Below are 25,742 nucleotides of genomic sequence, written 5' to 3' on the forward strand. Positions count from 1 at the left end.
TTATATATATATATATAAAAACCAATCTATGTATGTATGTTCGCTAACTACTTCTGAACCACTCGGCCGATTTCAACCAAATTTGGTACACACATTCTCTATCCTCAGGGGAAGTTAATAAAGGGGTGGGCTGGTCATGTAGAAAAGGGGAGGGTGGTGGGAGGGGTTTTGTTCAGAAAACGAACAATTCTGTGTACCTTTCAACTCCCAGGACCGATTTCAACCAAATTTGGTACAGACATTCTCTATCCTCAGAGGAAGTTAACAAAGGGGTGGGATGGTCATGTAGAAAAGGGGAGGGTGGTGGGAGGGTTTTGTTCAGAAAACGAACAATTCTGTGTAACTTTCAACTCCCAGGACCGATTTCAACCAAATTTGGTACAGACATTCTCTATCCTCAGAGGAAGTTAACAAAGGGGTGGGATGGTCATGTAGAAAAGGGGAGGGTGGTGGGAGGGTTTTGTTCAGAAAACGAACAATTCTGTGTAACTTTCAACTCCCAGGACCGATTTCAACCAAATTTTGTACACATATTCACTACGAGGAGGTAATCATATGGGAGGGGATTTGGGAAAGGGGGAGGGGTCTGGAGGGAGGGGTTTTGTTTAGAAAACGGGCAATTCAAAGTAAATCATGAACCCCTGTACCGATTTCAACCAAATTTGGTACACACATTCTACATCATAAGGAAAAGATAACAAAGGGGATGGGAGGGTCATTTAGGAAAGGGGGAGGGTATAGGGGAGGTGTTGTCTTTGGAAAACGAGCAACTCAGTGTAACTCCCAACCCCAGGACCGATTTCAATCAAATTTTGTACACATATTCACTATGAGGAGCCGATCGTACGGGAGGGAAATTTGGATAAGGGGGTAGGGGTCTGAAGGGAGGGTATTGTTCAGAAAACGGGCAATTTAGTGTAACTTCTGAACCCTGTACCGATTTCAACCAAATTTGGTACACATTTTCTATCCCTAGGAGAAGATAACAAAGGGGTGAAATGGCCGTTGAGAAAAGAGGAAGGGTAAAGGGAAAGCGGTTGTCTTTAGAAAACGGGCAATTCAGTGTAACTCCTGACCCCCAGGACCAATTCTAAGCAGATTAAATGATTAAATCATTCAACTCTATGATTAAAGATTATGATTAATGAATTATAATTTTTGAAAATGATGACTGATAATGATTAATGATTAAATTCATTTTTGACAATAATTAACGATTATGAATAATAGATGAAAAACACCGATGGATTATGATTAACGATTACCGATCGTGATTAAATGTTGACACACTATGTGTATGGTTAATGATTAACGATCGATATGATTAATGATTGATGATTATGAATGATCAAATTGCATAGTGATCCATAATCGAGTAACCTTTATTCCAAATTTTAAAAGGTATGATAATTATATGATAATGATTCAAGATTAATAAATAAAAGCAAGGTATGCAATGATCCAATGTTCCAGCATAACTTCTGTACACCTTGCCCGATATCAACCAAATTCGGAACAAACAAACTTTTTCTTAAGAAGGCGAAGATAACAGGGATCGATCAACTCAACACTTCATCGAAATCATGGTTTGCCCAGAGAAAAGCAATGATTAAAGTGTTTCCTTCTGGACAGTAAATGTGATCATTTCTTTAAAAATAGACGTTTTTCCGGAATAAGGCATCGGTGTATGTTTTTCCTTCTTTAGAAATAGACGTTTGCCCGGAATAAAAGCGATTTTGGGTTTGATCCCATTTTCAAAATCAGTCAATGTTTTCAAATGTAATCTACCTTCTTTTAATCAAATGATGAAATATCAATAAGAAAACACAATTATCCTTTTGACCTATTCCAATTCCGATGGTGAAAAAAACTGCGAATTAAACTGGCAACTCCGAGCAAGGCCGGGTACATAAAGCTAGTTATTTCTATAAAATTCGAGAAATAAGTTAAACGAAAACTTTATGTTACATATTTTGCTTTTGTACTGAATATTGGGATAAGCCGGTAAGGTCTGATTTGAATATTAAAGTGGTGCCTTATTTTTTGTTTCGATGACAATATTTGTCTTCAAACGAACATCTACAACTGTGACAATTCGTCAGTGCTCGGATTTCGGGATTAGAAAAAAATTCTTAAAGCGTTTTCGTGACAGTACGCTCAAAGCTGCAAAGAGATGTATGTTGAGCTAACAGTTCATTTCAGCTTACCAAAGTTGTAATATTTTACATTATTTTCCCCCCTTTCCAATGAGCTCACGCACTAGCACGAGACATCTTTAATAAGCAGTTTCAAATATAAGCAATTGCATGTTTTGGTTTTTTACTACTGCATGTAACCGCATAGTTTCCCAATCTTTGCTGGGTTTCCTATTCATATGGGACAGTTATGCGATTACATGCAGTATAGAAGTGATAAAACAGAAGGGTTTTTAAGAAAGTTGACTTGCAATTAGTCAAATAATCGAAAATGTTGAAATGGGTAAGGGAGGTATTTTGGACCACTTTAGGAGATGGCCGAACAATTTTGTCGAATAAAAGTTTTTTTTTCCTGTTCGGGTGTGCCACTGCGACCAATTATTAGATCTATTGTAGCGTTACCCGTATCCTTAGTGTTTAAGTGCATATCGAATTACTCCAGTGCGTTTGAGAAGCAATGCAGTATCGGTTTCGATACAGTTGTTATTTTGTTTTCTCAAGACCATGACAAGGTCCCGCTATTTAGACCCTTCACAGAGAGCAATCCCACTGAAGGCGCGCCCTTTATCGATAGGAAATCAATCCTGTCTTGAGAAAACAGAACAGTGATACTGTTTTTGGCCATGCATCGGAGCCCTAGCTACATCCTTGTCTTGCTTCTAGAATATCTACAAGACCATTTCAAGCAAGAGAATTTGTCAGTAATAAGAACTTCCGTGTGTTCCTCTCACTACCATTTTCATCAGTTCAAAAAGAGTTAGTACGTATTTAAACCCCTAACTCGATTTTTCCAGCAGTCATTCAGCCTAGGGATGGGTACCGAGTTTTTTTTAACTAATTGCTTGAAAAGTTGTTTCCGCTGCATACAGTTTAGCCTCAAACCAGAGGAATTCGAGTCTTTCAACTGTCTGCAAGGTAACATTAATTATGTTTTATTTCTGAGACTGCTGTTGGTAGCGGGGACTAAATACGTTGAATCCTTATTTACCACTACTTATTGCCCTAGCTAGAAAAATGGATTAAGTTAGAGCTCTGTTTGGTAGATCTTACACCGCAACACACTACGTCAAAGTGATCTACCGTGTTACGGGAGTTAGATTTTGTAATAATGCTTGATCAATTCTCTATGCAACTAAAAAGTGGTGAATGCTAGGTTGGATTTGTAGGTAAAAATGTTGTAAATCCCACAGAAAGAACCAAACTATTGTAAATTCTGATGATATGTAAGATTTAATTTTGGACCACCTGTTTTTATTTTGGACCACCTATTGAACATATTTTGGACCACTCGAGTAATTTTGTATTGCTTGCAAAGTTATGTTACTATTGGATTAAGTTAGTGATCTCCAGCATTTTCGGCGTTTTCATCCTAAAAGTCCTTGTTAAGCAATACAATTTTATAAGCACTCAAAAGGTTAGAACAATATCTACAAGCTAAGGGTATTGAAACTAATATCAATTTCAGTACCACTCGGTACAGCATCATCAAAGCAAATCAAACGTGTGGTATTCTTCCAAAATCTTTGTCGTAATAACGTGGTTTCTGAGTAATATGACATGAAAGCGAGTACTCCATGCAGCAAACACTGCTGACGACGTCCTTCATTCTGATGACTCCGTTTTCGTTCAAAAATGGTGAATTATTGTATAAATGATTTGATTTTTCAATGTAGATTCACTGTTCGTGTGGAACTTCAGCATTTCTCTTTGAAATACGCACCTTATCCGGAAACACAGCCTTGAGCGATTCACCACAACAGACATTCTACTTTTGCCAATTCATGTTGCTGAGACCAACCAGGACTGCTGGCGTTGTTGATATAGTCAAACCTTTATGAGTCGATATTAGATGAACCATCGACTCATGGAAAGAGATGTGGTAAGTAACCCAGAAAATATTTTTTGATTTGGAAAAAGTTTTTGGGCAACACTGTTGGGTACAAGTGCGAAATCTATTTAACCCCAAATTAAATGCAAATTTTGAAGTGTTCTGAACCCTTTAAAAAAAAAGTTTTTGCTAGACTTGTTGAACTAGATTACTAGATTCTAAAGAAAGTAAAATTGTGCGAATTAAGAAAATACAACCGCAGAAACTCGATCATAAATCTCGTAGAACTCTTATAGCAACAAATAATAGCTATTACGTTCATTGTTTCGGTATCATTTCGCGGTATATCTCTAGTGCGACGTGAAATATTTCGGTGGATACTTGTAGCGTAGCTGCCTGCCGATACAGTGTTAGTGTGCATTGTGCGACATTCTGTACACTCTCATTATGTCTAGTCAGCGCCGTAGCGTGTGGTTGGCCAGGTTGGCCCCCGCCAAGGGCGCCAGGCCTTAGGGGGGCGCCAAAATCCAGAATTGAACTATAGGAAATGATGACAAATCTCATCAAGGTTTTTTACGCGGTTGGATGGATACCTACCACTTGAATTTCGTTTGATTTTTTTGTTATTTTTTGTGGTGAGGTTAATTCCTTGTTTTACTGATGCTGAGGGTCTCAATAGGCTAAAATCAAACCGTGTTTAAAACCTTGGTATATTCTCAAATTTATCGATTCAAAGTGTTTCAGATTCAAGCTTTTAACAGACGTTTCCCTCGGGGACTACATCCGCAATCAACCGTTGAACTAATTTTCGAAAGGCCTTTTTCCGTCAATAACTGAAAGGCTTTTTTCCGTCAATAACAGAACGTAGGCTCAGGGAGCATCTTCACTGACTATTTTTATCATTTACTTTAAGGAGAAACAGGTGAAAATTGAAAGGAACAGGAGAACATTGGATTGGAAGATTGGAACAAGTTTCTGAAGAGGAAGCCCTAGTTGAAGACTTAAGCACGCCAAAGGCAAAACACAGAGTAGACTGTAAAAAACGCGTATAATTTTTGTTCGTGAATAGTAAATCAAAGCCATTTCCAAATAATAGATGTAGTGATAGGGAGTTTATTTTAATTTAAGAAAAAAATCGGACCAAAACGATCGCACTTGATCCTGTGAAATTTTCGATTCCTTTCAACCAGACAATTGTATAAGGGTGAAAAAACATACAAAGGTGTTCAATATTCGATGATATTTTAAATTTGATTTGACATGCTGAATACGAGAATCTGCATCGACGGATCTCAGTAATGATGGCAACTGATCTATTTCAAAGTTGATATTTATTGGCCTAACCAAGTCAACCAATGCCATCAAACTACCGATAGGCCCACTCTAGGAACTGATATATCTTGATCCAAATAGGCCCGGAGTTGTGTTTTTTATACGACTTGGTCAAATCACTATTCTTACCTTCTACCAATTCTCTCCAAGTTGAATTTCATTTAAAGTCCAGTAGTTTTTTTTAATTGTCCGTTTTGGTTTTTTACTTATCCGACGTTGCAGCTGTTGTATGTTAGAAAACAAACCCAATCTTAAAATCACTATTCCAAAATTCTACAAAAAGCAAACATGAAAGCACTTTCTCCACCACTGATCAAAAGTGGTTTACAACTATCTACGATAGACGATAGACTATACTAACCTTCGAAAAGGCTACAACTCATCGGCTGAAACGTCGGGCAAGTAAAAAAACCTCGTCCTGATTTTTTAGACTGAGAAAGCCAAGTTCCGAGTATTAGATCTCATCCCTAACACCATGAGTCCAGTAGTTCTTTCAAACCACCGACCAAGGTCTAATTCAGATTCCGACGGTTATTCAATCTACTCCAAAGTAGGATTCTTCTTGTTGCGACTACGTCCGAAAGTAATCCAATTGCTGACCGGCACACTTGAGAGATGGATTTTATTGGCCTAGCTAGATCCACTAGTGCGTGAATTCACAAGGAAGTCTGGATTTTGTGTCGGAAACACACGCACTACTGAAACTAGTTTTTATTGCGTATGTTTATTTAATAACTAGCAGACCCGACGAACTTCGTTTCGCCTAAAATTGATTTATTTTCTGATTAGATCTCGAGTTATGAAGAAATTGGTGTTTCATTTGTATGGGAGCCCCCCTTTCCAAAGCGGGGAGGGGTCTTGAACCATCTTAAGAACCTTACCCGGCCCCAAAAACCTCCACATATAAATTTTCACGTCGATCGGTTCAGTAGTTTCCGAGTCTATAAGGCACAGACAGACAGAAATTCATTTTTATGTATATAGAAGATATATAGATTTTTCAGAAAATCGTTGAAATCTCTATAAAAGGCATTTTTAAAAATGTTCTGGCCTTTTTTTAAATCTTTGCACCTATTGGAACACATGCAAGTCATAGAGGAATTCATAAAGCAAACATTTATTAAATCCACCACGCTAAAAATGGCGATTTTGAAAAAAAACAGCTCTTAGGGTAAAAGTTCCGATAGTCGTGGGTGCTCCTATAGTTGCGGTAGTGGTGTTTTTACACAATCTACGTATTTAACGCAGCAACCCATATAGTCTATCAATTTGTTGACTTGTCATTACACGAAATACAGGAAAACATGTTAAGAATTGCGGGCAGCAGGGACTATGTCCAAGGGCTTGACGATCCCTCCCCAGGCCATCTGCGAGTTGTGGGGCTTGCCTAGGATGTGGTGGGGTTTGACAGTGGGCCCTGTTAAACCTCTATAAAAAGCTGCATGTATCCGCAAGTAGGCCCCACCAAAGCGACCGTGTGCCGCTCAAAGCGCACAAGCCCAAGTCCTGGTGTTAGGTGGGACGCTGAACAGCCCTGACACGACGGCCCTCCGACGAGACAGGAGGTTTGCGCAGGCCCAATAAGCCGCCTAGAAAACCAATCATTACGAACAATATAAGAGATAATGCGACTCGATATAATCGGCAAAGACCTAGGCGACGAATACAGGATCACGATTGGAAGCTTGGAACATGGAATTGCAAGTCGCTAGGTTTCGCAGGTTGCGACAGGATGATCTACGATGAATTACATCCCCGCAACTTCGACGTCGTGGCGCTGCAGGAGATTTGCTGGACAGGACAGAAAGTGTGGAAAAGCGGGCATCGAGCGGCTACCTTCTACCAAAGCTGTGGCACCACCAACGAGCTGGGAACCGGCTTCATAGTGCTGGGTAAGATGCGCCAACGCGTGATTGGGTGGCAGCCAATCAACGCAAGGATGTGCAAGCTGAGGATTAAAGGCCGTTTCTTCAACTATAGCATCATCAACGTGCACTGCCCACACGAAGGGAGACCCGACGACGAGAAAGAAGCGTTCTACGCACAGCTGGAGCAGACATACGATGGATGCCCACTGCGGGACGTTAAAATCGTCATCGGTGACATGAACGCACAGGTAGGAAGGGAGGAAATGTATAGACCGGTCATCGGACCGGATAGTCTGCACACCGTATCGAATGACAACGGCCAACGATGCATAAACTTCGCAGCCTCCCGCGGAATGGTAGTCCGAAGCACCTTCTTTCCCCGCAAAAATATCCACAAGGCCACATGGAGATCACCTAACCAAGAAACGGAAAACCAAATCGATCACGTTCTAATCGACGGTAAATTCTTCTCCGACATCACGAATGTCCGCACTTACCGCAGTGCGAATATTGAATCCGATTACTACCTCGTTGCAGTATGCCTGCGCTCAAAACTCTCGACGGTGTACAACACGCGTCGAAGTCGGACGCCGCGGCTTAACATTGGGCGGCTACAAGACGGTAGACTAGCCCAAGAATACGCGCAGCAGCTGGAAGTGGCACTTCCAACGGAAGAGCAGCTAGGCGCAGCGTCTCTTGAAGATGGCTGGAGAGATATTCGATCCGCCATTGGTAGCACCGCAACCGCTGCACTAGGCACGGTGCCCCCGGATCAGAGAAACGACTGGTATGACGGCGAATGTGAGCAGTTAGTGGAAGAGAAGAATGCAGCATGGGCGAGATTGCTGCAACACCGCACGAGGGCGAACGAGGCACGATATAAACAGGCGCGGAACAGACAAAACTCGATTTTCCGGAGGAAAAAGCGCCAGCAGGAAGATCGAGACCGTGAAGAAACGGAGCAACTGTACCGCGCTAATAACACACGAAAGTTCTATGAGAAGTTAAACCGTTCACGTAAGGGCCACGTGCCACAGCCTGATATGTGTAAGGACATAAACGGGAACCTTCTTACGATCGAGCGTGAGGTGATCCAAAGGTGGCGGCAGCACTACGAAGAACACCTGAATGGTGATGTGGCAGATGAAGATGGCGGTATGGTGATGGACCTGCAAGAACGCGCGCAGGACAAAATTTTACCAGCTCCTGATCTCCAGGAAATCCAAGAGCAGATTGGCCGACTGAAGAACAACAAACCCCTGGGGTTGACCAACTACTAGGAGAGCTATTTAAACACGGTGGTGAGGCACTGGGTCATTACCAAGATTTGGGAGGAGGAAGTTTTGCCGCAGGAGTGGATGGCAGGTGTCGTGTGTTCCATCTACAAAAGGGCGATAAGCTGGATTGTAGCAACTACCGCGCAATCATATAGCTGGACGCCGCCTACAAGGTACTCTCCCAAATTTTATGCCGTCGACTAGCACCAACTGCAAGGGAGTTCGTGGGGCAGTACCAGGCGGGTTTTATGGGCGAACGCTCCACCACGGACCAGGTGTTCGCCATTCGCCAAGTACTGCAGAAATGCCGCGAATACAACGTGCCCACACATCATCTATTCATCGACTTCAAAGCCGCATATGATACAATCGATCGGGACCAGCTATGGCAGCTAATGCACGAACACGGATTTCCGGATAAACTGACACGGTTGATCAAAGCGACGATGGATCGGGTGATGTGCGTAGTTCGAGTTTCAGGGCATTCTCGAGTCCCTTCGAAACCCGCAGAGGGTTACGGCAAGGTGATGGTCTTTCGTGTTTGCTATTCAACATCGCTTTGGAAGGGGTAATACGAAGAGCAGGGATTAACACGAGTGGTACAATTTTCAATAAGTCCGTCCAGCTATTTGGTTTCGCCGACGACATAGATATTATGGCACGTAACTTTGAGAAGATGGAGGAAGCCTACATCAGACTGAAGAGGGAAGCTAAGCGGATCGGACTAGTCATCAACACGTCGAAGACGAAGTACATGATAGGCAGAGGTTCAAGAGAAGACAATGTGAGCCACCCACCGCGAGTTTGCATCGGTGGTGACGAAATCGAGGTGGTAGAAGAATTTGTGTACTTGGGCTCACTGGTGACTGCCGAAAATGACACCAGCAGAGAAATTCGGAGACGCATAGTGGCTGGAAATCGTACGTACTTTGGACTCCGCAAGACGCTCCGATCGAATAGAGTTCGCCGCCGTACCAAACTGACAATCTACAAAACGCTAATTAGACCGGTAGTCCTCTACGGACACGAGACCTGGACGATGCTCGTGGAGGACCAACGCGCACTTGGAGTTTTCGAAAGGAAAGTGCTGCGTACCATCTATGGTGGGGTGCAGATGGCGGACGGTACGTGGAGGAGGCGAATGAACCACGAATTGCATCAGCTGTTGGGAGAACCATCCATCGTTCACACCGAGAAAATCGGACGACTGCGATTGGCCGGGCACGTAGCCAGAATGTCGGACAGTAACCCGGTGAAAATGGTTCTCGACAACGATCCGACGGGCACAAGAAGGCGTGGTGCGCAGCGGGCAAGGTGGATCGATCAGGTGGAAGATGACTTGCGGACCCTCCGTAGACTGCGTGGTTGGCGACGTGTAGCCATGGACCGAGCCGAATGGAGAAGACTCTTATATACCGCACAGGCCACTTCGGCCTTAGTCTGAATAAATAAAATAATAATGTTAAGAATTGCATACAAATTGGTAAAGTATCAATAAAATACCTTTCCCTTTTCTCTGCTTTGCACCAATAGTTGCGGTAGTGTTTCTATAGTTGCGAGTCCCATATGAAAAGAATGGGATTCGCAACTATACGAACACGAATTAAAACATACTGCAACTATTAGAACACTGTACCAATAATTAGAGGTATTATTTTAGGTAACAATGATGAATGCTACTGCAACCAGGACCCCTTTCGCATCAAATGTAATTAATAAACTTCCATGTGCACCCATGAGGTAAGTGAAATGAAGTATAGGCTTGGTATGAACCAACAAATAGTGGTGGAACATGCTTAGTTCCTCCACTATTGGGTCTTTTACCCTATAATGGCATTTGTTTTGAACATGCATGAAAGTAAGGGGCGCCCAATAACGTTTCGCCAAGGGCACTGGGAGTCCACGATACGGCTCTGTGTCTAGTACTGCTCGCTCGTATCTGCGTATCCTGGGGAAAAGATGACAAATAGAAAATGTTGGAATGCATTTACTGTCCCAAATGTGAGCATCTGAAGTGCAAAAACATTATTCGACAAGAGGTACGAAAGCTACGAGAGCGACCATATTTCTGTTCGCTTGATTGTCAAGAATTTCACCACAGAGAGATGAGCATTGCTTCCACCCAGTCCCAGGTATTGCAAGAACTGCAACCAGTGTTGACAGAAGTGAGGGAAACAAAAACGGAGTTGCAGGGTTTGAAAACAACCATTTCAGAAATCCTAAAATTTCGTTTCTCAACGTTCCTCAACGTTGGATGATCTATTCACAGATAAGTTACAACGCTGAAGACAGATTATGGAACTCTGAAGGCACACGTTTTTAAGTAATACCAGAAGGACGACTCACAGAAAAGCAGAATGAACAGTTTGGAAACTATTTTTTGACGTAGGATTACGTCTTTCCGGAACATTGGGGGGTCATTCTGCAGTTTCAAATTTGAGACCGTCACGAAAAGTGGTCAGGAAGTATGGGCTAATAACTCAGCCGTCTTTCAACCGATTTTAAAGATTTTGGTGTGAGTCGATCGACGAACTGTTTAAGATTTTGCTGAGCTATAGAGAAAATGCATTCAAAGTGCGGAACTATTGAAAAATTGAATTTTACTAGGCACTGAAAATCGGTAAACCAACCAATCGCGATGTGCATCGCAAGCACAGACATCAAAATCGTGCAACCTACGGGCTCGACTCCAATCCTCAGTTCAACTAAATTTTCTCGGAGAGCGGGCACAACGATGACGCCCGTAGGAGCAGTCTCAGCAGAAAGTGGAACATCGAGAGGCCATCGCTAAAAGCAACAATCTTCGGACTATCGTTTAGTTACTGTTAGTGGCGCATTTTGGAAGAAAACCGGTTCTTCTCAGGACCAAAATTTTATGAGAAGATAGAGTTGATTGCAAAATGGCAGCGATTACGGTCCCCGCATACCAGTGGCGTCACTGAAAATGTTTTCTTAATAGTGACTATTTAGCAGAAAAGTGAACTTTTACAGCAACCTACGGACTATCGTTTGTTTGCTATGATTGATTAGAAAGGCGCATTGTGGATCAAAATCAATTCTTGGCAAATGTACTATTAAGAGGTAGAGCCAAAATATTTTCTTCAAAGTGCACATCATAACCGCTTGGCGACGGTAGAAAGTTGGAATCTGCTATCTATTAAAAGTGCGGGAATTAAACAATGATGACGTCTCACATCATTGAGTTGCGTCAAATCAGATTTTCCCAAGATTCTGATTTCGGCGTACTTGCTGTTTATTATTGGAAAGGCGCGTCATTGAAAACAAAATCATCTTTTTACACGGGAGAAGGTTGAACCGAGACAAAAATCTGCAAAAAATGCAAATTATAATCGCTTGGTGACGGGCAAAGTTCTTTGGCTGTAGCAGCCGATGCGCTCCTTGCATGGAGACGTTCCAAAACAATGTATTAGGATGGATGACTTCTATCGTGTTCCAGCGGCAAATTCTAAATTGGCTGACAGTGTGGCATCAGTAGTGGAAATTCATTACAAAATTTTGATTTCCGGCGTGCACGGTACGAAAATTCCTCTCCTCTTTGAGTGAGACTGTGGCCCTGAAAAGGGCCGTTTTAAGTGAAGCTACTTCCTCGTTCATTCATTAGGAGCTGACTTACTTGGTGACGACTTTGGAACCCTCCGAAACGGCGGGCTTGGCCAGCTCGACACGCACGAAGATACTCGACGCCTTCGATGAGACGCCCTTCTTCTCAGCCTTTTCACCGTCGGTGATTTCTGGTCGGCGCTGCGATGTAATTGTCCTGCCGAATTTCCGAGAAGTAGTAGTAGTAGTTTATTACTACTGATGAGACGCCCTTGATGATGTTTCTTCTCAGCCTTTTCACCGCCGGTGATTTCTGGTCGGCGCTGCGATGTAATTGTCCTGCCGATTTTCCGAGAAAATCAGACTTCGGCTGGTCAGAATACGTTTGCATGGACTTCGAGGCCCCGCCCCTTTGAGCGCCGTATCATTGGCATCGGCTTGCTTGCTCCGCCTTTCTTTCGTTCGATGCCAATGCATTCGTACATAACAAGGGCCTCTTCTTCTCCTTCTTCTTCTTCTTCTTCTTTTACAAATCAAATTGCAAATTATGATCGCTTGGCATCGGCTTGTTTGCTCCGCCTTTCGTTCGTTCGATGCCAGTGCTTTCGAACATAACCAGCGACTCTTCTTCTTCTTCTTCTTTTACTTCTTAAAAGTGCAAATTACAATCGCTTGGTGTCGGCAGCAGCGCAAGCGCTCTTCGGAGGGATGCTGCGAAAATTGATTCGCATGATGGCGTATGTCGCGTTTTAGCGGTAACTTATCGAGCGGCTGACATTGGGGTCGGTAGCAATGAAATGAATTTTTTCTAGATTCTGCTTCGGTTTTGTTGCTGCTTGTGATTGGGAAGGTGCATTACTGAAAACAAATGGGTTCTTTTCAGAATCATAATTTCACACGAGAGAAGATTGAGCCGAGACAAATGTTTTTCAAAGTACAAATCATAAGCTTTATTGCTGCTTGTGATTGGATAGGCGTATTGTGGAAAACAAATTGGTTCTTATAATAACTATCATATTACATGGGAGTATTTTGAGCTGAGACGAATTTTCTGCAAAGTGCAATTCATAATTGCTTGAGAGCAACAGAACAACGCCGTATTTAAATAAATATGAAAATTGCTAACATTTGAGTAAATTTTCAATCGAATATCATCTCTAATCCCAGCACCTACTAAACAGGGGTATTCTTGAAATAAACATTTTCTCACCAGGTTCAACTTGGCATTCAATATGCATGCATTCTCTAGCACAGACATCACTTTTCAATAGCTAACGTGATGCACTTTTCATATTTTTTTCGATATACAGTTAGTGTCTCGTATCACATCGGTGAAGTGAGAAACATTAGTTGTGCTTAGAAGAAGTTTATTCGATACTAGTGAATACAGTGCGATGTCGCAATACTTGGCAGCGAAGTATAAACGCAATTCCAGGAAGCGTGAAAGGGATCAACAATCGGACGCACCCTCAAAGCTTCCAAGGACGGACGCTGAACGGGCACGGAGTTATCGGGCCAAGTTGAAAGCGGCCAAGGGTAGTACGTCGTCGGCTACCGGTTGGGACGCTGGCGAAGGGCCCTCAACTCGAGGTAGGAAGTTATTATTAGCAGCAAATGTGTAAATACATATCAATAATGTGAACTAATCTTCAAATTCTATGATGACAGTATAGAAATTTTGCATTTTATCATTTTAAATAGCAGATTTATCTATAAATGTGAAATTATCAACGAATATTTTCTATTACCTATTTTCTATTACGAATACCTCTATTTCTCTTTGCTTGTCGTCGAATGTATTACATTGTCATTACACATAATTTATATATTATTTTCAATAAATGTAGCATTGACAACATGGTAAGTACTTTTAACGGCTGAAGTTCTTCAAGTACTTCGAAATATATACTGCAAATGTTTACTTATTAGCTTATTTAGCCTGAATTGTTTGTTGGGTTTTATAAATCGCTAAACGATAAATGGAACAATATAATTCCAATCCCAAAAGCCCAAAAGTTCTTAGATATTCAATTTGTTAATATAGTTCCGAATTCATTCACTTGGTAGGTTACATTAGCCTGCCAGTAGAGTTGAAATCACACAATCGGTAAGATTTGGTCCTTTAATTTGGTGTTGAATTAAATTTGCAAATCGATTGTGTTTGAATTTTGCATTCATATATTAATGGATAAGATTTGAACCGAATTTCTATTTTGTCTTGAGTTTGAATTTCGATATATTTTTCGGACATATTATTTAATTGTTCTGAATTTGAGTATGATTCGGATTAAATTTGAATTAAATAGTTGGAGCTTCTCAAATATTATTTTTATTTAATGAATTATTGGGTCGTATTAAATCTACGGTGTCTTTTACTTGTTTATTATTTGATTCAATTGAATTTTGAATTTAATATTTGGAACAATAACATATTAGATTCCAGCGAATCGCAAAATTTTAACAAATAGATTTTTATGACATAAAGTTAAGATTTACTTAAACTTTTGGATAGTGTGTTTTGTACAAATATACATATCCTTAACACATGCTACTTGAATTTTATATTACTATGCTATTGTTGTTTATAGTACGCTTGGCAATAATTTTTCATTTCATCTTTTATGTTTTTAAATGTCTTATTGTACTTGGTACAGTCATTTTAAATGCGAATGCATCTGTCAATTATGTATATCTGTCTGTCAATAAGGATTAATCTTCCCGTGTTACAATTTCTTCGAGTAGAATTCAACTTAATCCGTGCTGATACGGTCGTAAACTCTGATCATGAAGATTCCGACGCCGGTGAAAATGTTGTGATGCAGTCCGCAAGAGCAGATGTCGATGATGAGCGTGGTGACTTTGAAGAAAACGTGTCTGCTGTCGATGATGATGGCGAACATATTTCTTCGCTTTTAACACAAGACAAACCCAATTTCGATCGGGCTGATCTGAAGTTCCAGAAACGTTTCGTGGAAAACGATTTCGGTTGCGCTTGTGATGTGTGTGCTAGAATCTGGTTCAGGAATGATTTGAAACCAATCTCCGACTCAAATGCTGCCGTGTTACTGGCGACAAATTATTTCGAAACGGTGGAAGGATTTTTGGCGTGTGCTACTTGTCGAACAAGCCTGAACCGCGGATCAATTCCCACATTGTCGCAATCGAATGGCTTTACATATCCCAAGTTTCCGTCCAATTTGCCTCCGCTAGACCCTCTCACCACAAGACTGGTGTCTCCCAGGATCAATTTCATGCAGTTTCGTCGTTTGCGGCATACTGCAGGTTTGTGGAAAAGTTATTTTAACTTAAAAATGTATTACATCAAATAAATATATGATTTTCCTAACCTATTTTCATTAACATGCAACAGGTAGTTTGGCAATAATCGGCCAAATTATCAACATTCCAGTCGACGTGGCCCAGATGGTAGGCGAACTTCCCCGCCACCTGGATGACGACTATGCTATCAACGTGTGCATCAAGAAACACTTCATACACAAATCAAGTTACTTGTCCGGCTACGTGAAGAAAGGTACCGTTAAAGCATGGCTGAACTATCTGGTTACTACACCGCTCTACAGGCGGAATGGAATTGTTTTCAATGAAGAAAACTTGGCTGCGATCGGACAAACAGAGCAGACGGATATTTCGGAGGAACGTAGGGCAGTAGACCTTGAAGTCGTCGACGAGATGAACGAGGTAGAAATGATGATTGGACAACAACATACGCTCATGTGGAATGAAGACAAGTGTCTGGAACTTGCACCGGCACAAAATCAGAAACCGCTTTCCATTATCTCCGATGAGTTTGCTGAGGAGCTGTCTTTCCCCGATATTTATCTTGGTCATCCGAGATGCTTCAACCGTGAAGTCCATGTGACAGCGTTCATGATGGCTACTAGCGAGGTGCGACGTCGGGATCGGCGGGGCGCGAGACCGGAGCATATTTTGTATATGGCCATGAAAATCATGCGGCTGCGGGTATCGGAAGGATTGAACAATACCTTTAAATGCATGGGCACGGCCAACATAACAAGGGCGCAGTTGCAAGATCGGGAATTTTGGAAAGCTGTATTGAGCGTAACCTCTCTTTTCTGAAATCTATTCCGAACTCCGTTCAATATTGGCAGCAAAGAAAACGGGATGTTTTCGCCATGATCCGGCAGCTGGGGAAACCCACGATGTTTTTGACGATGAGTGCAAATGAAATTAGATGGCCTCACCTACTAAGCATTCTGCGGAAGCTTTCTGGTGGCTCTAACATTGCGGAAATGGACGATATTGTGCAACAGTTGTCTGCACTCCAGCGTGCTACACTTGTCAGCGAAGATCCTGTCACGTGTTGTGCATATTTTCACAAGTTGGTAAACATCTTTCTGCGCCTTCTGTCATCGACCAGGTTGAGCCCGTTCGGAAAATACCACGTTGTAGATTATTTTAAGAGGATCGAGTTCCAGCATCGTGGCAGCCCGCATGCACATATTCTGCTCTGGCTGGCGAACGATCCCCGTGAGGATGTTTCCGAAAGAATGCCCGCTACTGTTGAGTTGATCGATTTTCTGTGCTCCATCAGATCGGAAGATCTGCCTGAGACCTATGGCAATCAGGTGGGTTTAAATTTCGCATAGTTTCTAGCAAGTAATCACTCACAATGTCAAACCCTTTTAGGTTCATAAACACACGTTTACGTGTTTCAAGCGAAATGATAAACGTTGCCGGTTTAATATTCCGTACTGGCCAATGGATCAAACCAGAATTCTGATCCCTATTACAGCCGGGGATGGCCGACTTCAACAGCTAAACAGAAAGGCAGCGAAAATGCGGGAAGCTCTTGAAACGAAGGTCTACGATAGCCTTGACGCGTTTCTCGTTGATAGCAGTTGCACGTACGATTACTACTTGGACGTGATTCGCTCTTCCATTCGCCGACCAACAGTTCTGCTGAAACGTTCCATGACGCAGCTTTGGACCAATCCATTCAATCCTTGGATCGCTGAGAAGCTCAAATCCAATATGGATTTGCAGTTTGTGCTGGAGGAGTTTTCATGTGCTGCTTATGTTGTGGAATACGTAAACAAGACCAACAGAGGCATAAGTAGTTTACATCGTGACCTCATAAAGCTCCAGGAAGAGCATCCAGACCAGGACTACAATGGATTGTTGAAGAAGGTCAGCATAAAAATGTTAAATTCCGTGGAAATGTCTGCCCAGGAGGCTGCTTGGTATTTGCTTCGGCAACCGATGTCAGAAGCCAGCCGCAAGGTACCATTCATCAAATGATATAGTTTTCACAATTTAGAATTCAATTTCGTTTTAGGTTGAGTTTATTGCGACAATGTGGCCACAAGAGCGAATAAAATCCAAGAAGCGGAACAAACAGATGGACGAAGAGGATCTCGACGACAATTCCACCGATGTGTGGACGCTAAACATCATCCAACGGTATGAACTGCGCCGAGGAATGGATGATATCTGCTTGGCGGATTTCGCAGCATATTATTCGGAAGAAAGATCCACGAAGCATTCATATAGACTCCGTTTAGTTCCCCGTGTATTGCGTTGGTGCTCATACAGTATGGCGGAAATGGTCGACTATAAGCGTGAGATGGTTCTCCTCTTCCTACCGTTCAGGAATGAAGTCTGCGATGTACTTGATCGGAACAAGTTCCTGAAGTTGTATGAAGACAACGAGGCCGCCATTTTGGCAAAGCACAAGGAGTATGACTGCGAAATGAACTTGGATCAGGTTGTGGAGGAATACATCCGCATATGCAGCGAAGACGATGAGCAGCAGGTGATTGCCGACCAGAAGCGCGATGAGTTCGTCCGCACGATCGTCATGGAGCCGAATGATGACGATATTCACAACTTGCCAACAGGACCCTTGGCAGCTGTCGTCAAACAGCGATCAAATGTCTTGTCAAAGCAAGAATATTGTGAAATGGTGCGTGCCACGAATGCAGAGCAGCGGGATTTGATTGTGCAAGTAATCCACAGCTTGCATTCCTCTGAAGAAAACTGCAAACCAGTGCAAATATTCTTCACTGGCCCGGCGGGCTGTGGCAAAACGTTCACTTTGCGCATTCTAATGGAGACAGTGAACCGGTACAGCCAAGCTCATAATAAGCAGCACAACGCTTATGTAGCATGCGCATCCACTGGAAAAGCAGCGGTTGCAATAGGTGGAACAACAGTGCATTCCGCATTCCGGATTTGCATGTCGCGTAGGCAAAGCTCAAAGCTGAGTTTCGAGGCATTACAACTGTACCGGAACGCCTTCGCCAACGTGAAGCTCATCATTATCGACGAAACAAGCATGCTGGGTGCTGATGTCCTCAACACAGTACATGTCCGGCTTCAAGAAATCACGGGGAACTACGACGATCCATTCGGTGGAATGCCGATCGTATTTTGCGGCGATCTTCGTCAATTGCCACCGGTCAATGCACGGGCGGTGTTTAAACCGAGCATAAACTCCATGCATGGCGCCGTTTTATGGCAATCTCTCGACTTCTACCCATTGGTTCAAGTTATGCGACAAACCAACGAGCAGTTCTCCAGCATTCTCACAAAAATTGGCAACGGTGAGCGGATGTCGTCTGAGGAAATCGAGCTTATTGAAAGCAGGTTCCGTACGGAGGAGTGGTGTCGGCAGCATGTCCCTCGAGGGATCCGGTTATTCCATCGCAACGCTGATGTCGAACGGTATAACTCTGTGGCGTTGATGGATCGAGAGGCTGTCGAATGTACTGCAGATGACCTATACTCTGGTTATAAGGACAATTCCCAGCTGGCCAGTGCTCGCACAAAGGTGCATAAGATGAGTGTAGTAGAGACTGGTGGCTTACCGTATCTGTTGCGTCTTGTTCTTGGTACACCTTATATGCTGACCACCAACGTGGATGTCGAAGATGGCATCGTGAACGGAGCGATCGGAGAGCTCATGCATGTTGAGTACAACGAAGGAAACTCGCAGCAACAGGCAATCACGAGGCTTTGGATGGCATTCGAAAATGAGTCCATTGGGAAGATGTTGAGAGTGAAGGCCAGACCGCTGGTGTATTCGAGACCTGGGGTGCTACAAACAGGCTGGACTCCAATCGTCAAACGATCGGCGAACGTAACCCTTAACGGTGGTGTTAAGTGCAAAAGAGTTCAGTTTCCCGTTGTAAGTGCGTGTGCCCTCACAGTCCATAAGTCCCAGGGAGGCACATTCTCGGAAGTCGTATATAATTACGATAAGGGTCAGGAACAGCAGCTAGTTTACGTTGGTCTTTCCAGGGTTACATCAATCGACGGATTGTATCTGACGAATGCCAGTAACTCATTCCGGTTCCACCACGTTCTATGACCCCTAGAATGAACGACCTTCGGACGGAACTTGAACGTTTGAGTAACCATCGTATGCGCACCATTACAGACGATATCATGGAAGCTATAACCGCAAACAAGTTGGCTTGTACGTTGATGAGCATCAATGTACAAAGTTTGAATGCACACTCGTCGGACATTGCAACAGATCGGGTGCTTACCGCCGTTGATTTGCTTGCAATGAGCGAAACTTGGCTTGACAACGGCACAACCACAAACATCAATGGATACCTTTGTGTTTGTCAAGAGAAGCGTGACGGAACAAGAGCGGAGGAGTGGCAATATTTGAACGTGCTGGTTCGTCGACTATGGCCGTTTCTCACGCCATTACGAAGCTCAATGAAAGCTATGACCCAGCATTGAGTGTAGCAGACGAATATGGGGACTGCTGTGCTGCAGAGGTTTCGATCATGGAAACCCGCACGTTACTGTTTGCGGTATATATTTCACCAGGTATAATCAAATAGTAGTTGTGTTTGTATTTAAGTGTGTTGCATTAAATTTTGAATATTTACTAGGTACCACCCTGAAGCAAAAGAAATATTTCTTAGTGCGCAACCTCATAAAGTACACCCATGTTGCCATGCCCGTGGTAGTGTCAGGAGACTTTAATATAGATGTGACGATAGAGAAAAACAAGATATCATGTGGTTCACCAAGCAGTTTCTCTATCTGGATTGTGCTTCGGATCCAACTATAGCGACTACTCTGGGTGGCACATGTCTCGAACTAACGTTCACCCGGAACGTAAGTGTGGAATACAGGAGATACTGCACGTACTTCTTCTACCACCGGCCTATTTTGTCGATTCTTGCGGTGTCCCGAGGTAAAACTAATGATTTAGAATTAAACATAGTTCTCTTCATCAGTTATGTTATTTTATTCTAGAACCGATGCCATCCCAGTGAAGTGAATTAACGTCACTGATCGTCGTTGGTCCGCTAGTTCATCTGCCAAAACGTTCGATTTCAACCAGAATGACCAATCATTGACATCAGCCGGACAGTCCGTAGCAAAAATAGATAATTGATCCTGAAAATGAAACATGAGTATTTGGTAACTAAATTTATATTTAGATCATAATGTATTTAATATGAAACATTCTTTCCGTTTTGTTCTTTTCTTTGTTTTCTACAGATTCCGCCCAACAGTGGATTGATGCATCCTTTAACATTCATCGGGACCACGGCGTACATCACTTCAAAAGGCTTCAAGCCAACATAAACAAACGGCCCTTTTCAGGGCCACCAAATATTCATGGAGGAAGATGTTGTTGAGGCTGTTGTTTACCGATCTTCTGTTTCTTTAATACTCTGCTTATAGTTATAAACCGAAATGAGTTTATAGTAACAATCGGGTTTTCGCCTATTTATTTCCAGGATATGCGACATGTCGAGGATATTCCAACCCAGATTGAATATACAGCCCCATCTTCAAAAATCAGCACCAAGAAACATATTTAGAGTTTCAAAATAAAATCTTCTACACTTACGTTATCCTACGTCCAATTGGCGTTCGTGTCTCGGATACAACCTTCTACTTTTTTTTCTTTTTTTAATTGGTAGGCACTCTGTGTTACTTAACCGCTACTGTGCCGGGATCTACTGTGGTATTCTACTGCCAGAATCCACACAGAATCTATTTTTAGATTTTTCATTATTCATTGTTGTTGTCGTTGCTGCTCAATCTCACAGTGAGTCCTTTGTGTCCATTTTTCCGTGTCGTGAATCCAATGATCGTTGTGTGCATTGTTCGGTTGCCATTTATTCGGGTACGTTGGAGAATTGCCTCCGAGAAGAACAATTTGTCAGCCGTCATCAGGCAGTCGTAACGGTAAGGGCGCTCCTCAATACGCCACCGTGCAGGCTGCGCATCCGGCGAGTGACGAGGGTTTGGTGAAGGGGCTGGGAATCGAACCCATGACTATTCGCTTGCAAGGCGAACGTGTAGCCAACTATTCTACGCCCCCCCTAGAAGAGAGACTGATTTTGATAGAATCAACCGAATGGCAATATCGAAGAATGCTGTTCTTCTTGGCATCCCGATGAGGAAGAATGAAGAATCTGAGCAAATTGTGCGTAATGTTGCTGCTGCTGTTGGATGTGAGCTGGGGGTTGAGGCGGTAATGGAGGCACGACGTCTAGTGAAAAAAAAAGGTTATGTTTTTAACATAACCGCGAGTAGACGTAGGACTTGTTTAAACGTAACGTATTTACATTTAACTTTTAACTTTTGGATCTATGGAGTTTGATCATAGGTATTGATATTGGAAACGACTACTTCCATTATGTGTAGAATTATTAGCAATTTGTTTATTCAAAACTTCTGGAAAGAAAACTAATAATTATTAGAATTGCTTTGTTTCTAACTATTAAGCCCTCATTTACTCAAGCAAATGTAGGGCATTTATAGATTTCTTATTGATCATAGTATTTAAAAATAATAATAAAATATTCAGACTTGGCCAAAATGTGCTATTTTTGGGGAACTGTCCCGTTTTCCAATCAAAGAAATACAGCACCAATTTCGTTGCGTCTTTTTGGTTAGCAATGCGTGCTTACTGCTGAAAAAATCACAACAATAAGAACAAGTCAAGGAGAAGTAACCCTACTAAAATAGAGGAGGTACTGCTAATACGTCAACGAAAAATTTTTTAATGTTTTGATTCCAAACTACGAGTCTACGTCAAGTTTAATAATATAATTTCTCAGAAAATGAAAACAAAGAATAAGATATTGTTTATTTTAATTTTTTTCTGGAAATTATTGTTTGCGGACTTTTTTAAAAGATTCACATGTAATACAGCGGAATTTTCTAATCTAAAATGGATATTAACACTATTGCTGATTGTGCATCTTTAATTGCGAATGCTTTTTGCGAATAAATGAAAGTGATTATTGCCGATTTCACCAATTTGAAGAGTTATGTGTAGATTGTGATTTGCTAGCTTCTTTTTCTCACTTTTATCTACTTTGGCAATTAGTGGGAGCCCGTTTGTTTGGTAATTTCACGCTGAACATTCCGATGGGTCCCATCATCAATTCTGTCTGTTTTACTTTTTGTCTACCAGGGTTTTAGAACATAGTTTTTCATATGATTCTAAAAATGTATTGTTAGATAATTCATGCCATTGCATTCTAAGCATGAAATGCTGAAGAAAACGCGAATGAAAAGTAAAACGTTACAAACATTATTTTGTGTTCGGAACTAACGGAATGTTCACGCAGAATCATACCAAAACAAAACATTAGAAGTAAATAAACGGGCCACCGCGAAACGTCTCATAAAATGCCTTATTCCCGCCATGATTTGACGTCTATTTGTTTTCAGATTGGGCACTCACACTCAAATATTATACACGGGAAATCAAACTTTTTTGAGTGTATATTGAGTGTGAAAAAAAAGATGACTGTGAGAAAAAAAATCTCGCAGAACTCTTATAAAGTGCAAAAAGCGCAATATTTCAATCAAATTTTTATTTTCATCAGTTTAGTTGATTTTTTCTGCTGGGGAATCAGAACTGTTCTAGTACAACCATGTTTTTATGTACGTGTCGTTTAGTACCAAGCACAACTTAACATATGGTCAGTCATATGCCATGACTCGTACTCATCCCGGGATCATGTGGATTATGAAACCAATCACTTTTCGTGGATCAGCAGACCGCTGCCCTCGCTGCCTCAGTCATCATCGGTCTCTAGCCGTGAACTCCGAGCGATGTGATGGGCGATTGCATCCATACCAACCGATACCACTGCATCCGACCATCGCATCGTCAAGCACAGAATGACAAAAAATGCGCTCACTTCTTTTCATGCATATTCGCAGACCCACCGGCAGTTTAACCGCTGTCGACTGCATGCTGTGTAGGTTAACACAGCGAACGAACGAACGAAACGAAAATGCGCGAGCAAAATGCACATCAGTACGCGCAGCTGTCACCAATTGTAATGACTCGCACACGGCAGGGACTGCTTCTTTTATATAGAAAGAAAATCTTGCGGTGGACCAGAAGGCCCGTGACATACCGCATTCTGATGTCCGTGTTAGGAATGGATGGGATAAGTTACATATGAAATTTTTGCTGGCTTTGTAAAAATTGGAATTTTCAATAGCTTAATATTCTTAAGTTTCAATGAAATAGGCAAATTGCTGAAGAGTGTCCGAGACGATTGATATATAAATCTCAAATATCCATTGAAAGATAAAGGCGCTAGTAACGTTCGAAGATTTCAGCGTAACGCTCTCTCAGCATTGTAATTAATTAAGCACCTAAATTCCCTTCCTTTCCTATTGTATAATTGTATTCCCTAACCTCGACCAAACCGCGAGTCTTTCGGTTCCCCAAAACTAACATTAGTGTATAATAATCATGAAAAATTGTATTCCGGCTCCGTAACGCTTCACAGCAAATGAGCCTTCCAAATAAATGATAGTTTAAAATAAAAAAGCGTAACGCTCTCGATTTCCAAAAACCTAAATGACACCCAGTATAGTAAAGAAAGGCGTAAGCCCTATGGTAAAACATCAATGATACAAAACAAATGATATTTTAGTTACCAGATAAACATTGTCGCTGTCCGGAACATCTTTTGCTGGCAAGGTTTCCTGAAAATTTTTTTTGCAAAAAAAAAATTTCTTCTAGAAATGTTGTCTTTGGGGAGGAGTTTTATGTTCAAAACCACCCCCGTGGCTAAGCCACTGATCGGGATAGTTGAGGTAGATTACAACGTATTTATCATTCTTGCTCCAATTATTGCGGCTTGCAGTTTCAATCGATGTGTTGAAGTGGGCTTCAAAAGGGCCACTTTCGCTTTAGAACTGACTAAAGAACAGGGTGGTATATATCGGGTGGCCCAAACGGCCGAGTTTTGCGAGTGTTGGTGAGTGTTTTGCCGTTGAAACGGAAAAAATTCATCGAAAATTTGCCATAAAGAAACCGAATCAGCTGTTGTTTACTTTTTGGAAGTAACAAATTTGAGCAAAATGTTGAAAATTTTCAATGAAGGGATGTGTTGTCAGCATAAATACGACGGAATCTTAGTACTGCATGAGAAAAATCTTGTGCAATACTTAAATATCGACGGACATTTTTTCTTTGTTTTGGTTAGTTGCCATAAGAAAGCCGAATCGTGAACATTTTGCCATAAGAAAACCGAAAAGTTCACTGGGTGAGTACAAAATTCACCAAGCTCGGATTACCAATACAACTACATATCTTCCCACCCGTAATGTAGAGCCCTGACTAAAGAACAGCGCACATCCACTTTTACTTAGCAGTGCAAATAAGTCACGCAACCATATGCGTCATACCCAGCATCGCAGAAAATGTGTAGTTGAATGTAAGTTGCAGCCTCGATGGAATCATTTTCGAAAAAGCATCATGGAACCTTCATCTTCTCAATATGTCTGGTCTTGTCTTGTCTTGTCTTAGCACATGCACAGCCAGTAGCATCCTGGAAATGTCGGTTGTAAATATTTCCGAGCATTTTCTTGTCTGCATTAATATTTGCAGCATATCATAAATATGACGCAAGTATTAAGGTGATTATACAATCAGGCCAAGTGGTGAATTTCAAATTCACCACACGTTTTTCTACTCCTATTATCAAAAGTTCAAATCTAGCGTAACAATTTTCGTACAATGCTGAAATTCAAGTCGATTGTTTAGCATAAGTAAGCAAATGATCTACGGATGTTTCATGCCCATGGGCGTTGTGGTTCTCTCAATTCGTGCCCTTGAAAAATCACTAGAAAAAGCACGTGGTTTCCAAGATGGCCGATTTGTGGCTTTGTTGTATAACCACCTTAAAACGGCCAGGCTCACCGTGCAGGCTTGAATTTGGGAGATAATCCATAACTCCCCGGCAATCAGATTGTTTAATAATAAATAACATGATCAACGAAGAGAACCTTCATCTTCTCAATATTTGACAAAAGTTATTTCCAGCTTATTCATCTCTTGAAGATATCCTCCGTCACCGGTTGATCTCATTCTGTCCTGCTTTTCCAAGTTTCCTGTTTGACGATCTTGCCGTGCACCAGTAGTGGGAAAGAAACCCACTCGGATGTAGAAGCTCATGACACACTGCGAAAACATCTTCCTCTGGCTTCCAAAATACGCTTACCGATTCCTCCATTTTTTCGCAGTGCAGTGTCTCCGATCTTCGACCTTCTTCTTCCAAAGCAGCGAATACTCTTGGTGATTGCGGAGCCGAACGCGTGCAAGAATTCGTTGAATCAAAAAAGTCATCGACATAGTGTCAACTAACGATGGCGTCCGCGGCGTCTGGATAACGGCCCGCATGCT

The 25,742-nt window shown here is 42.0% G+C and overlaps 2 protein-coding genes across 2 annotated transcripts in view; one reads left to right on the forward strand and one right to left on the reverse strand.

Annotated features, from left to right (window-relative positions):
• LOC134227985 (bumetanide-sensitive sodium-(potassium)-chloride cotransporter-like) overlaps positions 1–25,742 on the reverse strand; it is a 53,890-nt gene that overhangs the window by 22,354 nt on the left and 5,794 nt on the right. The window lies entirely within an intron of this gene.
• Positions 16,136–19,412, forward strand: LOC134228034 (uncharacterized). Its single transcript, XM_062709796.1, has 2 exons — positions 16,136–17,323; positions 17,379–19,412. Exons 1-2 carry the CDS (start codon positions 16,802–16,804, stop codon positions 19,410–19,412), a joined length of 2,556 nt encoding a protein of 851 aa, XP_062565780.1. The 5' UTR covers positions 16,136–16,801.

Source organism: Armigeres subalbatus, chromosome 3, assembly GCF_024139115.2.
Source record: "Armigeres subalbatus isolate Guangzhou_Male chromosome 3, GZ_Asu_2, whole genome shotgun sequence".
Lineage (NCBI taxonomy): Eukaryota > Metazoa > Arthropoda > Insecta > Diptera > Culicidae > Armigeres > Armigeres subalbatus.